The 16,454-nt window shown below is 43.2% G+C and overlaps 1 protein-coding gene across 1 annotated transcript in view; it reads right to left on the reverse strand.

The window, feature by feature from the left end:
• Positions 1-16,454, reverse strand: part of itgb2 (integrin, beta 2) — a 68,211-nt gene that overhangs the window by 622 nt on the left and 51,135 nt on the right. The window contains exons 13-15 of the mRNA XM_088352411.1: positions 10,440-10,659; positions 10,128-10,342; positions 1-167 (exon numbers count right to left, since the gene is read on the reverse strand). Of these exons, the coding sequence (XP_088208537.1) occupies positions 1-167; positions 10,128-10,342; positions 10,440-10,659 (602 nt within the window). The remainder of the gene's footprint in view (positions 168-10,127; positions 10,343-10,439; positions 10,660-16,454) is intronic.

Raw genomic sequence — 16,454 nt, forward strand, 5'->3', positions numbered from 1 at the left:
CTCTGCCCATTTGGATTTCTTCTTTTCATTTTCAAACTTCCTGAATTCTTTCAGATCTTTCATGTAAATAAACAACTTAATCAACATTAACAGCATGATGCCAATTAGGGCCACAGATGCAATGGAACCTGCAATGATTGCCACAATACTGGTTGGTTCTTGACATTCTAAAAGCAAAACGGAACACAGTATTATTTACACGTACATATGTTTAAGTTAAGTTAAAGCATTAAGTAGTAAGACTTTGTGAACATAACTTGAATATCGAAAGTAAAGAGGGGGTTCAGGGAGAAAAGGTGAAACGTGCCTTCTTAGTATTCTCTCCCAAAAATATTTAAATTTTGCATTTAGCTTGGTGGAGATCCAAAGAAGAAACATCGAAGATAAAGGAAATCAACCAGGATGGGTGAATAAAAAAACAAAAAAACAAAACATGCGGTCACCGATTAGGGTTAAGGGAGCTCATGAGAAGGGTAAGCCACTACATTATTGATTATTCGATTCTTGGTCTCGTCTTTAAGAGTGGAAATGTAAGCTTCGTCTCTGCTAGCTTATGTTAGTGTTTGCTTTTCAACTGTGTCTGTGTGAGATCCTTTTTATTTCAGATAAATCTTTTTGAGCAGTGTTTAATTGTGCTTTATGGAAAAACACTCAACTTTGTATGTTTGTGAGTGTGTGTGTGAGCGAGATACTTTTTATTTCAGTTAAATATAAGAATGTAGTATACCTTGGCACAACACAAAAAACAGTACCAACCACTAAATAACAACAGGGAACATACTGTATGTATATATGTATGTATGGGTCCCGGGGACTCGCATGCTCAAAAATCTATGGGTCCCAACAGAGACCTATGGGTCCCCAAATTTTGTGTTATCGAGGTTGAAATTGTAAATCAGCGACAAATATATAATATAAATCTATATATTCATTCAGTTTTAATCATCACAGTTTATTGGTAATACAAATCAGTTATCACTTCCAGATTTTTCAGTTCACAATATTTTACATTATACAAAATAATATTGCTGAAATAATTATATTAATCTATATTCTTTTATTTTCTTTTGTTTGTTTTTCTTTGTTAAGAAAAAAAAAAGTAATCGGGTAATAATGACAATTTTTTTGTCAAAAAAGTTGCGTCCCTGGGACGCACGTTGATTTGACACTATGCGTCCCCAGCAAAAATGATGCGTCTAGGAAGCAGGGATGCGGGCATACTATACACTGTGTGTATATATATATATATATGTATATATATATATATATATATATATATATATATATATATATAAAATGTATATGCCCCGCGACCCTACTGAGGATAAGCGGTGCAGCTGATGAGATAAGATAATTTATATGTATGTATGTGTGTATATATAATGTATGTATGCAGGGTTGGGTAGCGTTACTTTAACTTGATTACTTTCAATTACTTTTGGATTACTCCAATACCAAATATGCTAATAAAAGACAAAAGAAAAAAATTTTGTGCAGGCTTGGGGGAGTAACAGAATACATGGAACGGCAAAAATGATGTTGGCATTTTGTTTCTGTCGCATTTTATGTTTGTTTTGCCGGAGACCAAAGAGATTGAATCCGGCCCGCGAGACAACACTGAGGGAAGCGCAGGAGAAAAACTTGCTGCAGGTTGAAATATGTCCACTTGATGTTGCCAAAACCAGGTGCCGCTCACAAACACTGTACTTGTATTTCTTTCTCTCCCTCTCTCTCACTTGCTATCTCTTCCTCCCTTTTTCTCTCACTCTCTGTCTCTCTCTCTTTCACTCTCTTTGTCTCTTTTTTTCGATTCATATTTTTCCTCTTTGTCCTTATTTCTCTGTCTTCTTACCTTCTTTTGCTCTCTCTTCCTTTTTTCCTTTTATTTCTCTTTTCTCTCTTTCTATCTTTCTCTTGCTTTCCCATTCTCCCCTTTTCTTTTATCTACTTCTCTCTTTCTAATTTGTCTTTGAATTTCTTTCTCTTTCTTTCCTCCTCTCTCACTATTTCTCTTTTTATCTCTTTTGTTTCTCACGTTCTCTCTCCAACTCACTCTCTCCTTTCTCTCTCTTTGTTCCTCTATTTGTCCCGCCTTCTCTCTTTTTCTTGCACTCTCTATCTCCTATTTCTTTCTCTCAGTTTTTTTTCTTTGTAATCTACCAGTCCGGCCCCTGAGAGAATGTTTGTTCTATCGTGTGGCCCCCGAGTTAAAATGAGTTTGACACCCCTGGTATATATATATATATATATATATATATATATATATATATATATATATATATATATATATATATAATTAAAGGTATTGTTAGATACATTAATCAAAACATGACACAAAAAAAAATAATAATGCTGAGAGTGAGCATGGCCAAATATGGTCACCTTACGCCCCCTCCCCTAAGAAAATTTGACAAATCTATTTCTGCCAACCTTTGCTTAAAGGTTTGCACCGCATTTGCACTAATAACCCGGTCAGGCAAAAAATTCCAAATTTTTGGTATCCTGAAAGAAATAAAGTTTCCATGCAAGTTGCTGGTAGGTCTAGGCACCCGTAACTTATATCTGTGACCACGTAAACCTTCAACATGACAGAACTCAAAAAATTGATCAAAAGGCACATCGATCATTCCATGCAGTACTTTGAACACAAAAATTAAATCAAATCGAATTCGGCGGAGCTCCAAAAAGTCCAAGTTCAGTCTTTGTAGTCTTGTCATATACAAGTTGTGCATCCCAGGTATCCGCTTCGTATACCGACGTTGAACTCCTTCCAGTAGGTTAATGTCCTTGAGTAAGTAAGGGTTCCACACGACGCTATTATATTCTAACCCGGGTCTAACATAAACGCAAAACATTCGAACTAAGAATGCTGGGTTCTTGTTGTAAAAGTGTCTGTAAATGTTTGATGCTATGTTATTGGCATTGTTGGTAATTTTGGCTATATGCGTGATAAACTTTAGGTTTGAAGTAAGAGTGACACCCAGATCCTTATGTTAAGTAACAACATGCAAATCATGATCATTAATGTTATACAGCGGAACAGAACCATGAAAATACGACTGTGCTAAGCATTTATGAGATGACAGTTGCAGTTGCCACTGTTCGGACCAAAGAAAAACTGATTTAATGTCATTTTGGAGAGAATCAATTGTTCCTGCAACCTGGGTTTTTGGTAAGAAAGCCGACAGTTTAGCATCATCTGCAAAAATTGAGATGTCACTACATTGAATGGCCTCAGGTAGGTCGTTCACAAAAAACAGAAGTAATAATGGTCCTAGTACTGAGCCCTGCGGTACCCCGCTACAAACTTCCGACCACGCTGAAAGAACATCATCAATTTTTACGCATTGTTTACGATTTGACAAATATGCAGTTATCCATTTAAGCAGTTTTCCACTAATACCATAGCATTTCAGTTTTTGTAAAAGCTTGTCATGAGACACTTTATCAAAAGTCTTGCAAAAGTCTAAGTAAACAAGAGGCCAGCCATATTGTGAACAAAAAACATACTGGTAATATTATTCAAATGAGCTATCAAGTTAGTCATGGTGGAATGTCCGGACCTAAACCCATGTTACTAATTACTAATTTTGAATTTTGTCAGGGCCGGCTGAAAATTAGCTGGGAAGTTTTATCAAGTATTTATGAATTAACTCCTTTGAAAATTCCACAGAATTCAGAACAACTGAAGTTCTGCTGGGAAAGTCGGGTGAAACACCATTGTCACGACCAAAAACACTGGCATACTGATCATTTAATATACGGATATTATCAGCATTATCAGTAGCAACGGTACCGTCAGATGCCTTCAGGTTGGGAATAGATGCCCTAGAAATTAGTTTACCTAGAAATTAGTTTACGGTTGATGTACGAAAAGAATTTACGAGTATTATTAGCCTCTAAAACTTTATTTTTCTCAGCCACCCTTTCCCACCTGATGGCCCTCCGCAGTTCCCTTGAAGCATCTTGATAACTTTCCAAGTATGCCAACTGATCACGTTTATAAAGCTTGTTAATAAACTGCTTTCGCCTATGCAATTCAGCTATATCCCGGTTGACGTGAGGTGTAACGGCAACTGAGGGTACGTATACAGATATCAAAGTGTAAAAAACAGATTTAAATATTGCCCACATTTCTTCAATATTCCCACAATTATCAAATAAGAGATACCAGTTGACACTGGACAGAAAGTATCTCATGCCATGTAGATCACAGTCTTTAAACTTTATGTAATTCTGAGCAGTGGTGTCTTTTTTAAAAGCCAGGTTAAGTTGGAAAGTAACAGAATCGTGATCACTGGTAGAGAAACTCGGCCCAACGTCAATGTTTTTAATCAGATATCTGTCAGTAGAAAACACAAGGTCTAATACGTTGGACCCCCTGGTTGGTTTATCGACATGGTGAAAGAAACCTCCATTTGAAACCAAGTTTTTGAACATTGAAGTTAGATTAGTATCAGAAATTTGAAGAAAACTGTGGTGAATATCAGGAAAGTTAAAATCACCCATAAGTAGAATTTGCAATTTAGTATCAAAAATAGAATTCAGATGTTCGAACATAGCGACGTTGGCCTGAAAAGAGCTCAGACCAGAGCGATATACAAGCCCTATTCTCAGCTTCACCCCAGAAATAAGAATATCACAACTCAATAACTCAATTCTATCGAATTGATAATTAGCGACAGAAAACACAGATATACCATGAGAAATCATGAGCAAAACTCCTCCATGTTGAGCATTTTTTCGGTCAGTTCTAATGGTATGATATTTTGCTATAGTTGGCCCTGTGTCACCAGCGGAGTACCAAGTTTCTGTAATTGCCAAAATATCAGGGGTGTAGAAATTTATGTACGAGACCAAGTCCTCTGCCTTAGAAGTCAAACATTGGGCATTAATGAAATTAATCAAGGGGCTGTTCAATAAAGGCGAAGGCGACCTTAGGCATTTCCCGGCTTGACAATAATTTTCCCGTCCCGTATAATAATGTTTACTTCACCTTCGTCCCGACGGCGCTGAAGTTCGTCCTTTAGTTCCCTGTCGCTTTCCCTTTCTTTTGGTGTCATATTTGGACGAACAAATCCAGAAGACAACGTCGGAAAGGTACTTTTCACCCGATTGAATCCACGGAGAAACACCAGCCTTGATCTGGTATTCCGGAATCGGATCTTCAAAATCCTGGGTTTACCATCATTCCTCGGCCTTTCATCACGAAAAACTTCCAGAATGTTTTGTTTCTCTACTCCCGGAACTGCTTCGGCGACTTCCTGAAAGAGCTGGGCATCATGAACAGCTTCACGATTTTCTCGATGTGTCTTTGCTCCAACCACCACGAGATTATGCTTCCTAGCCTCCTTTGCTAGCATTTCCTCTATTAGGCTAGTCGACATTTTGGCAACTTCCGGCATCATATGCGTCATAATCTCTCGGACCAGAGTTGGTACCATGGCCTTCACGGTTTCACGGACAGTGGAGACCAAATCAGCAGAGTTCAGGGCACCGCACGGCCCAGACGACCGGATAAAGGCTCTGAAGTGCTATCCACGTAGGTGAACACCGTTCCAGAGCTACTCAGAGAGGCGTAAGAATCCTTATCATCAGTGGATAAGCCGGGGACGCAGGACTTGCAGATGTAAGTAGCTTGCTTATCTTGAATCGCGAGGCTTAGGTCCTGAACTGACAACCCAGAGCACTCGTAATGAATGTAGTGCTTGCAGTGGCTACATTGAATCATCGCTCCATGGTCCATGGCACAGCAAAAACATGGCTTAGAGACTGCCTTTCGAGGCGCCATATCGAATAAATCAAAAACTCAGTTCAATTATTGAGCAAAACAAAACAAAAACTTTGACTCGACTATATATACACACATATATATATATATATATATATATATATATAATAATTATAATAATAATTTCCTTTGTATTGTCATTCTTTGTAACAATGTACACAGAACGAAATGTCGATACACCTGACCCGTTGTAGCGAGTCGATGCAGCCGCAGCCAGAGGGCGCCGCCATTATACCAATTAGGTATGTCTCGGTCCAGGCGCGAACCTGCGACCTCCCAGTCTCAAAGCGGGCACACTACCATCTAGGCTACTGAGCTGGTATATATATATATATATATATATATATATATATATATATATATATATATATATTGATTATTGATTGATTATTGCTCCAGTGAAGGTCGGGGGGTCCCGTCCCTGTGTATTGAGCCGACCAGATGAACCAGGTTTTTCCAATGCTGGCGATCTTGTGCCCGCTGTTCTGCATCCTCTAAAGCAACTCCGTATTGTTGGAGGTCGCCCGCAACGACGTCGAGCCATCGAGTGCGGGGTTTCCCTCGTGGTCGTCTCCAGCCTGCGGCCTTTGGGTCAAACTGGAGAATGGCTTGTGTCGGATGGTCTGGTGGTAGACGAAGGACATGGCCAAACCAGCGGGTGCTGCGTTGTGCGACCAAGGAAGATGCTCGGGGCTGGCACGTGCGGGCTCTGAGCTCTTTATTGGAGACTCGCTGGGGCCACCTGATGTTCTCGATGGTTCTGAGAGCCCTGCTATCAAAACCATCGATTCTTGTGGCCAGGGTGTCGTTCAGGGGCCATATTTCTGAGCCATAAAGCAGGATAGAGAGTACGGCGAGGTTGTAAATGCGGAGCTTCGTCTTGTGTGCGATGGTCTGGTGCCGCCAGAGTGGTTTCCAGAGAGATTGCAGAGCAGATGCTGCCAGGGCTCTTCTGCGGAGAATCTCTTGTTTTAGGTCCTCATTGTCTGTCACCATGGACCCCAGATACACAAAGCTCTTGACAGGCTCTACAAAGTCGCTACCAATTTGTATGGGAGGTGGATCTGGTCCATCACCGACATACATGAACTTGGTTTTCGTCCAACTTACTTGGAGGCCAAGCCGCGCTGCCTCTTCGCTGTAGATGCCCATAGCGTCTCTCAGCTGGCTGTAGGAAGTGCTGAGCATGATGGTGTCGTCAGCATACTCCAGGTCAGTCAGGTGGTAGTTGCCGAAAGACACTCCGGAGATGCGCTCACTAACCCTGAACATCAGATGGTCGATGATGCAATTAAAAAGGTCGGGAGCAGCCACGCAGCCTTAACGAACGCCGCTAGAGATAGTAAACCAGTCGGAGTCAATGCCGTTGATACGGACACAGCTCTCTGCGTTGCTGTAGAGCAGCTTGAACGGGGCTATGATCTTGGGTGGTGCTCCGAGAGCTTGGAGGATGTTCCACAGTGAAGAGTGGCAGACGGTGTCAAAGGCGGCCTTCAGATCAATGGATCCGATATACAAATGGCGATCTTTACGGAATATACGGGTCTTCTCTATCAGCAAACGGACGGCAGAGATGTGGTCCGTTGTGGAGCGGTTGGGCATAAAGCCAGCCTGCTGGGGACAGCGGCAGCTTCTGATTGCTGGAAGGGCAAGGCAAGGGGTAAAGACCTTGCCCGGGATGGAGAGTAAGGTTATACCTCTGTGGTTTCTACAGACAAACCTGTTACCCTTGCATTTCCAGAAGGGCATGATGACTCCTCTGGTCCAGTCGGTGGGCAGCTGCTCCGATTCCCACACCTGGTTGAATAGGCAGGTTAGCCACTCCACCATGCCATCACCGCCGGCCTTGAGCATCTCACCGGTAATGGCACAGATGCCAGGGGCTTTCTTGGTGTTCAGCTTCTTCAGAGCAGCTCTCACTTCCTCGGGTGTTACAGGGTCTGTGCAGCAGGCGTCGCTAGGAGGTGCCGTGTTTGCAGCCACTAGGAGGGTGGGGTCAGCCGGGATGGTGCTGTGCTGCAAGAGGAGGCTCAAGTGCTCCTTCCAGCGCGCGAGGCAGTTGGCTTCTGTCATGATGAGGTTGCCGTCTGAGTCTTTTACCAGGGCTGTCTTCATGTGTGGGCCGCTACGGGCTTGGTGTAGTAGACTGAATACGCGGCTCATGGTGTTGTTGTTGTTGTTAGATCGCTTCAAGTCGTCTAAAGATGATCTTTAGGAACGACATGGAACGCTTCGGTTGTGTTACGAGTTCCGCGAATTGGCCGCTCCGAAAGCGGATGAGGTCAGCTTTGGGTAACTTGTACCGAAGCGTTCGTGTAGCGGGTGGGAGACGCATTCGTCGGCCATGTGGCCGTCCACAGGACACCACGTGGAGGTTGCGTTCCTTGTCCTGCTGTTGTTGTTGTTGGCCGCGGACTCAAGCTGTTGGGCTTCTGCCTGCCAAAACCTCTCGCTATCTTCAGCGATGGCCACATTGCGCAGGCAGTTCAGTCTCAGATACTCCGTGAGGTCGCCTCGGAGCCGGGCCTCACGCCGCTGGTCTATGATGTTGAGTGTCCTCTCTGATATCCAGGGCTTTCTCAGGGAGGATCGCGGGCGGCCGAAGACATTGAGAGCAGACTGGAGGACACTTTCCTTGAAGGCCGCCCAGTCTGTCAGCTTGTCAGGAGCCAGGGCATCGAGAGTGCGGCGGATGGAGCAACTGAAGTCTCTGGCGATGTTTGGGTCGCTGAGTCGGGAGGAGTCGGGGCGAGGCAGAGTCTTGTGCTGGTTGGCTCGGAGCTTTAGCTTGAGCTGGGCCACCAGCAGACGATGGTCTGTGTTGCCAAGCTGTGCTCCTCTGAACACCCGGCAGTTGGTTACAAACGACTTCCAGCGTCATGATAACAGGATGTGGTCCAATGCCTTCCTGGTTCTGCCATCTGGGCTGTACCACGTCCAGTGATGGATGCGTTTCCGGGGAAACCAGGTGTCAGCAACACAGAGGTTGTTTTGGTGGCAGAGTAGGAGGAGGCGGTTGCCATTGTCGTTTGTTGTGCTGTCAACGAAGGTGGTGCCGACAGGTGAGCCGGGGGACCGATCATTGCTGGATAGAGTGGCGTTGGCATCAGTGAGGATGATGGTGACGTCGTGTGGTGGGGCTTGGTCGACAGCCTGGTGGAGTTGGTCAAAGAACGCGTCCTTCGCATCCTCATCAGCGACATCGGTGGGGGCGTAGGCGACGATCACTGTCATCTTGCCGTGATGGTGGAGGAAGCGAGCAGACAGTAGTCTGTCACTTATTGGTGTCCAGCTGATGAGGGACCTCTGGAGGGCTTTTGGAATGGCAAGAGCCACACCGTAAAGGCCGGTCCGACTCTCGGGGCCACTCCAGATGTAGCAATGGTTGCCAGCTGTTGTTTCACCATTGCCTTGCCATCGTACTTCAAAGAGCCCTGCCAGGGTGATGTTATAGCGACAGAGCTCTCGGGACAGCAGGGTGGCAGCTCCGAGGCGAAGGAGTGTCTGGACATTCCAGGTGGCGACACGGGTCTTACGACGAAGGTCGATCTGTACTCGTTGGTCAGGGGCAGGCTGGGGTCCGTTACCGTGTTGGTCAGTCCGGCTTCTTTCTCTGGTCAGTTTCATAACAAAGGGGGTTTCTCCTGGGTGAGTTGTTAGCCCTCCGCAGGATAGTCGGTTGGTGGGGCTGCCACCTCACAGTGTACCGACACGCTGGGGTCTTTGTTTGTCTGGAACCTACCCCGGAGGCCGGCCCGCCATGGGTGACCCTACCAGGAGCAAGCTCCCGACTGTATCGCTCTCCAGGGTCACTGGGACACGCAAGCCCCCTCGCCGCATTAAGGCCAGACCCATCCGAGGGGGATATATATATATATATATATACACACACATTTATATATATATATATATATATATATATATATATATATACGATCCCAAAAGACATGGTTTAAACAAGTCTGAGGAGAGTGGAAAACCGTTTGCGGTTTTGTGGGGGCACGCCGCTGTTGGCATTCTGCATCGCTGTAACGTTGGAAAAAAATAATTGGTTTAACAGTGTTATTTATAACTCTATTAACTGCCCACCTTCACCTGAATATTTAAGTGAATTAAATCATACAATAATATTTTTATTACTGAAAATAATATTTTTATTACTGAAAGGTTTTAAAAATATTTGAATTAAGACCCATGACGCAATTTCGGGACCCTGTAAAAATGTTTTGGGATGTTAACCAACGGAGCAAAACTTATGACTGTCTTTACAGTACAGTGCATTGACCAACATTAAGGTACTACAAAGGGTGTATTTATGTAAGTACGTGAATCTTACCTCTCTGTTTCAGAATTTCAGCAAAATAATTATCTTCTCCAAATTGTTGATCAAGCTTGAATTTGATCCAACATCCATTTGTGTCTCTTTGTTTGCACACAGGGCTTGAAAAAGTGAACTCATCTACCATTTCATGCAAAATGCTATCTCTGCAAGCCATGCTACAATTTTTCTCTAAAGGACCAGATTCAAAGCCAAGGCATTCAATGCAATTCCTGGTTGGTGATGAAGGAATCAAAAGGACAACAAGGTATTACTTGTTTGGCAGTCAAGGCATTTTAATTGAAATAGTTAAAGCTATACACAACTCACAATTTGGTTTGGCAGGTGTCAGGGCAACCAAAGCATGTCTGGCAATGTGGACGTTGGTATCCATTTTTACACTCACAGCGGTTACACTTACATTGACCTCTGCCATAGCAAGTTGTTTGATTTGGGGTACGGCATCCATCCTCTGATATTGGGCATTGACATGCTGAGCCATCGAAGCCTGGGTTGCATTTGCATATACCACAATTGCACCAGCCATTTCCTTTAATAGAAAGAAAAGTCATTAGCGTATTTTTACGAGCATGAGGCGTACATAAATTGTCTCGTGTGCCCTATCGTGTGGTACGCCCTGTGTGTAATGTAAAGTGGCGGATGTAGCTGAGGACACCATGAGGCTGCTGAAAGGTGAAGTGTGGGCGTCACCGGCAGAGTGTGGTGTGGGCGCCTATGTAAGGCTGGGTTCGCACTGCAGAATTAAATGCTCAATTCTGATTTTGGGGGCGAATTACGATGTTTTTGTGAGATTGTTCAAATTTCCAAATAAATGCGACTTGTGCACGATCCCCTGTGACTTCTACGTGTGTCCTGTGTGAACGCTATCGTGTCCTGCTTGCACAGAGGAGGGCACATAACGTCTCACGCAATGCCTCCATTTTTTGAGGAAGTACTAATGGATGCTAACGCTTCAGCGTATTTAGAAATTTGAAAGTTATTGTGCTACTGGAGGCAGAACATGGTGTCCCCCCAAAAATAATTTAAATCCAAAACCCCACTTTCCCCCCGATGAAAGTTCTCAATGTTTTTTTCCGCCATGGTGTGTTGATTTGTACACTGCTTAGAAGAACATGGAAACTGTGAGAATTGAAGATTAATGAATAAATGGAAGCTGAAAAAAGAACTCCAACAGGTTTTTATAAGTGTGTTTGTAATAAATAATTAAATGAACCACAACCAAACTCAGGTTTGCTTAGGATGAAAAGGCAGGAAACAAAAATAATTACCACATACTGGACTGTCTCAGAAAATTAGAATATTGTGATAAAGTTCTTTATTTTCTGTAATGCAATTAAAAAAACAAAAATGTCATACATTCTGGATTCATTACACATCAACTGAACTATTTCAAGCCTTTTATTATTTTAATATTGCTGAATTTGGCTTACAGCTTAAGAAAACTCAAAAATCCTATCTCAAAATATTAGAATATCATGAAAAAGTATACAAGTAGGCTATTCAACTAATCACCTGAATCATCTAATTAACTCGAAACACCTTGCGAGGGTTTCCTGAGCCTTAAAAACACTCAGCTTGGTTCAGTAAACTAAATCACAAGTATGGGGAAGACTGCTGATCTGTCTGCTGTCCAGAGGACCATCATTGATACCCTCCATCAGGAGGGTAAGACACAAAAAGAAATTTCTCAAAGAGCAGGCTGTTCACAGAGTGCAGTTTCAAAGCATATCCACAAAAAGTCTGTTGGAAGGGAAAAATGTGGCCGGAAACGCTGCACAACCAAGAGAGATGACCGCAGCCTTAACAAAATTGTGAAGAAGAGCCGCTTCCAGAATTTGGGGGAGCTTCAAAGACAGTGGGCTGAAGCTGGAGTCCAGGTATCAAAAGCCACAGTTCACAGACGTGTCCGGGAAATGGGCTACAATAGCCGTATTCCCATGGTCAAGCCACTTCTGAACTCAAGACAACGGAAGAAGCGTCTGACTTGGGCTATGGAGAAGAAGCACTGGACAGTTGCAGAGTGGTCCAAAGTCCTCTTTTCAGACGAAAGCAAGTTTTGCATTTCATTTGGAAGTCAAGGCGCCAGAGTCTGGAGAAAGGCTGGAGAGGAGCAAAATCCAAGTTGCTTGAAATCCAGTGTGAAGTTCCCACAGTCAGCAATGGTTTGGGGAGCCATGTCAGCTGCTGGTGTTGGTCCACTGTGTTTCATCAAGTCCAGATTAAATGCAACTGTGTACCAAGAGATTTTAGAGCACTACATGCTTCCATCTGCTGAAAAGCTCTATGGAGATGAGGATTTCATTTTCCAGCATGATCTGGCACTTGCCCACAGTGCCAAAACCACCAGTAACTGGTGCACTGACCATGGCATCACTGTCCTTGATTGGCCTGCTAATTCCCCTGACCTGAACCCCATCGAGAATTTGTGGGGTATAGTTAAGAAGAAGATGAAAGACACCAGACCTAAAAATGCAAATGAGCTGAAGGCCGCCATCGAAGCATCCTGGGCATCAATAACACCTCAGCAATGCCACAGGCTGATTGCCTCCATGCCACGCCGGATTGATGCAGTAATCCGTGCAAAAGGATTCCCAACCAAGTACTGAGTGCATCAATGGACATTTTCAAATGTTTGATTTAGTTTTGCTGTTATAAAATTATTTTTTACTTGGTCTGAGGAAGTATTCTAATATTTTGAGATAGGATTTTTGAGTTTTTTTCAGCTGTAAGCCAAAATCAGCAATATTCAAATAATAAAAGGCTTGAAATAGTTCAGTTGATGTGTAATGAATCCAGAATGTATGACATTTTTGTTTTTGAATTGCATTACAGAAAATAAAGAACTTTATCACAATATTCTAATTTTCTGAGACAGTCCAGTATTGTATTGTGGTGGTGATGACCCTGGAGAAGCCTGTCTGTCCAAGTTTAACGGGACTTATAGCGCCTACCAGAGGGCAACAGGTCAAAGAGGTGGTGGCCAGGGCGGGAATTGTCTTTAATAATGTTGATGGCTCTACTACAGTACTGTAAGCCAGCCATGTCTTCTAGACAAGTATCCTATATGCTGGGTGGATGGCTGTGTTTGTCTTCACCTCTATGGTCGTAGGGTTAATATTTCCTGTGGTGCTTCTTGGGCAAATACCGCCTGGTGGTGCCCTTCCCTCTCCAGGCCAACATATGTTTCCACCCATTCTCAAACCAGGAACCTTTCACGCGTTAGGCAAATGTGCTCACCTCTGAACTATGGAGGAATAAATACTTATTGTCTACTGGAATGTACAGTATGTGTCCCTCGCTTGCAGGTATAGAGACAATTAAAACTAAAAGCAGAAAAAAGCATAAAAAGGTTTCATTTTTGTATAAATCCTAGAATGAATTTTTTATTAATCCCCTATGTACTGTAGATTGGTATTAAGCTTGCATCTTAATAATAGTAATCATACATTGTATTTCGAAGCGCCTTTCAGGATACCCAAGGTTGCTGTACATATAGTAGGACGCAACAATAAAGCAAGAGTAAAACAAGTAATAAATGGCAAATAAAACACATTAGAGTTAAAAGGGGCCGAACGCGAGGCAGATGGTCAAGAAAAGGCAAGTCTGAAGAGGTGAGTCTTAAGTCCGAATTTGAAGGTGGACAGGGGCGCAGAATTTCTGAGGTAAAGCGGCAAGGATTTCCAGAGTTCAGGGTCACTGCGGCTGAAAGCTCTGCTCCTCATGGAGCTGAGACGGGCGAGGGGTATAGTGAGCTGGAGGGAGTAAAATAGTCTGAAGGTGCGGGATGGCGTGGCAGTGTGAAGTAGATTGGCAAGGTAGGGAGGGGCAAGTTTATGAATGGCTATGTAGATGTAGAGCAGGATTTTGTAATTGATTCTGTGTTAGATTGAGAGCCAGTGGAGTTACTGAAGGACTGGGGTGATGGCAAAAGTGTTTTTTTTTGGTGATGATGCGTGCAGCAGAGTTATGGACCAGCTGACGTTTATGGAGGGACTTTTGAGGTAAACCGTATAGGAGGGAATTGCAGTAATCAAGGTGTGAGGTGACAAGGCTATGGGCGAGAATGGCTGTTGTGTGTGGGGTGAGGAAGGGGCGGAAATGGTTGATGGAGCACAGGTGGAAGTAGACTGTCCGAGTGATGTTATTTATATGAGAGTTAAAGGAGAGTGTGCTGTCGAGGATGACACCCAGAGTCTTGACCGGAGGGGAGGGAAAAACTGAGGAAAGAGAAAATGAGTCAACTTTGGAGAGGGTTGATTTGGTGCCAATAAGAAGTAGTAGTTCTATTTAATTGCTGTTCAGTTTTAGGGAGTTGACGGTGAACCATGATTTTATTTCAGAAACGAGGTGAGGTCATGTGGTAGTATTGAGTTGGGTTTGCAGGAAAGCTGGGTGTCATCCGCGAAGCAGTAGAAGGGAATGTTGAAGTTCCTGAAGATATGGCCTAAGGGGAGGTCGGTTATAAAGAGGAGAGGCCCCAGGACAAGAGCCCTGGGGCAGACCCGAGGAGACTGGAGAGGGTCCAGAGGAGAAGGACTTGAGTTGAAGAACTGAATGCGGCCACAGAGAGGTATGGGTTAAACCATTGGAGGGGAGTGTGGGATGGACCAGGTAAATAGTGTTCAAAAGGGTGGTATGCCACTTAAAACCTTTTCAAAACAGGCATGGCCATACAGTTTTAAGGGGATCGAACCGGTGGAAAGTGGAGAATGCATAATGGCAGAAATGAGGGGAGGCAGATAAGAGAGGCAGAATTTTAGCAGAGAACAAGGAATAGGGTCAAGAGGACGTGTGGAGGCCTTGGATAGAGTGATTATTTCAGATAATTCAGTTGTACTGGGTAGATAAAAGGAAGAGAAATGATTACTGTAGAGGAAAGGTTCAGGTGTCGAGAGAGAAGGGTATGAACTGAGGAGCTGACGGATGCGGCTGATTTTGTAATTAAAGAAACGCATCAGTGAGTTGCAGGTGTCGGTGGAGTAAAAGTGTGTGTGTGTGGGGGTGTAAATAATGGGGATGCTGGAGGATTTTGTTGACGAAGGAGAAAAGTGATTTGGTGTTGCCTTTTTGGAAGGAAATGATTCCAGAGTAGTAGGCGGATTTACTCTGTGCAAGGGCATCCCTATAGAGAAGAATGTGGATACATGATGGAATAATTACAAAATATCTCATATGAATCAGGTTGTTCGATTTACACTGCAGTGTTAAACACTCTGTTGAGTATTTTATCATTGAACTGTTTACTTTTGTTGTGAAAAAAACATTTTAAGTTCAGTAGCATATGTCTACCTGATCAGTTGTCTGACTTGAGACTAGGATTCATGCCAAAGATTTAAACTCACTTCATATTTTTTTAACCACGACTTTTTTTGATGAAAATATTTCAAGTTTCGTTGCCAGTGTCTACTTGACCAGTTGTCTCAGGTTGTAAGAGTTTGATTTAATTGATTAAACACTCACATTTCCCCCTAGTTTCATGGTTTCCTTTACTTCACAGACACAACCTACACAAATGGCGCACTGCATGATGGGGCTCGTCACAGAAGGGCGTAGATTCGGCATGGACAAAGGGGACCTGTCCCCACTGATTTTGCCCATGGGCGTAACCAGCCTGTTTTGGGGTTTGCTCCCCCAAATTTACCCAAGCACCACAAAATTATAGCATCTTTAAAACTCTCTTTTGGGTATAAAAGGGCCGAATTGGCTTAAAAATGATAACCAAATGCTAGATAAAAATAATCTAAAAAAGTAAAACAAAAAAAATGTCGGAATAACTGCGTCGGAATAACTCCACAGCCTTGAAACGGTTGAGTCCATTTGATTCCTAGCACTGATCTCCTCGACCTCCCGGGTCATTTTCAGCTCTGCTAGTGTCACTTGCACCATATGGTGGAGTCAGTGGAGGCTCTTTGTACTACGGGTAGTGTATATCCTACAGTCCATATGATCAGTGTTGGGCACGTTACTATAAAAAAGTAATTGAACACACCCCTTTGAACTATTAGCCCAATTGAAAGCCTTCGGACCATGCCTAAAATGAATGCTGGTTCTTGTTAATTTTCTGAGAGTCTACCGCACCTACTTGTAATTAGTCTAGCATGAAACAATACAAAATATATTAAAAACCAGGTATATACTTGTTGATCAAATTGAACTGCAATTATTTTGAACGGCACTGTACATAACTAGCAGGAAAACATGTAAAATTATATGTAAACACGCACTATAACGTACTTAAACACACATAATGCACGTAAACACAAAAAAACCTATGCAACACCACACAAAAACGCACGTAAACACACATAAAAACATATTTAAACA

Source organism: Urocampus carinirostris, chromosome 14, assembly GCF_059441175.1.
Source record: "Urocampus carinirostris isolate Australia breed hairy pipefish chromosome 14, RoL_Ucar_1.0, whole genome shotgun sequence".
Classification (NCBI taxonomy): Eukaryota; Metazoa; Chordata; class Actinopteri; order Syngnathiformes; family Syngnathidae; genus Urocampus; species Urocampus carinirostris.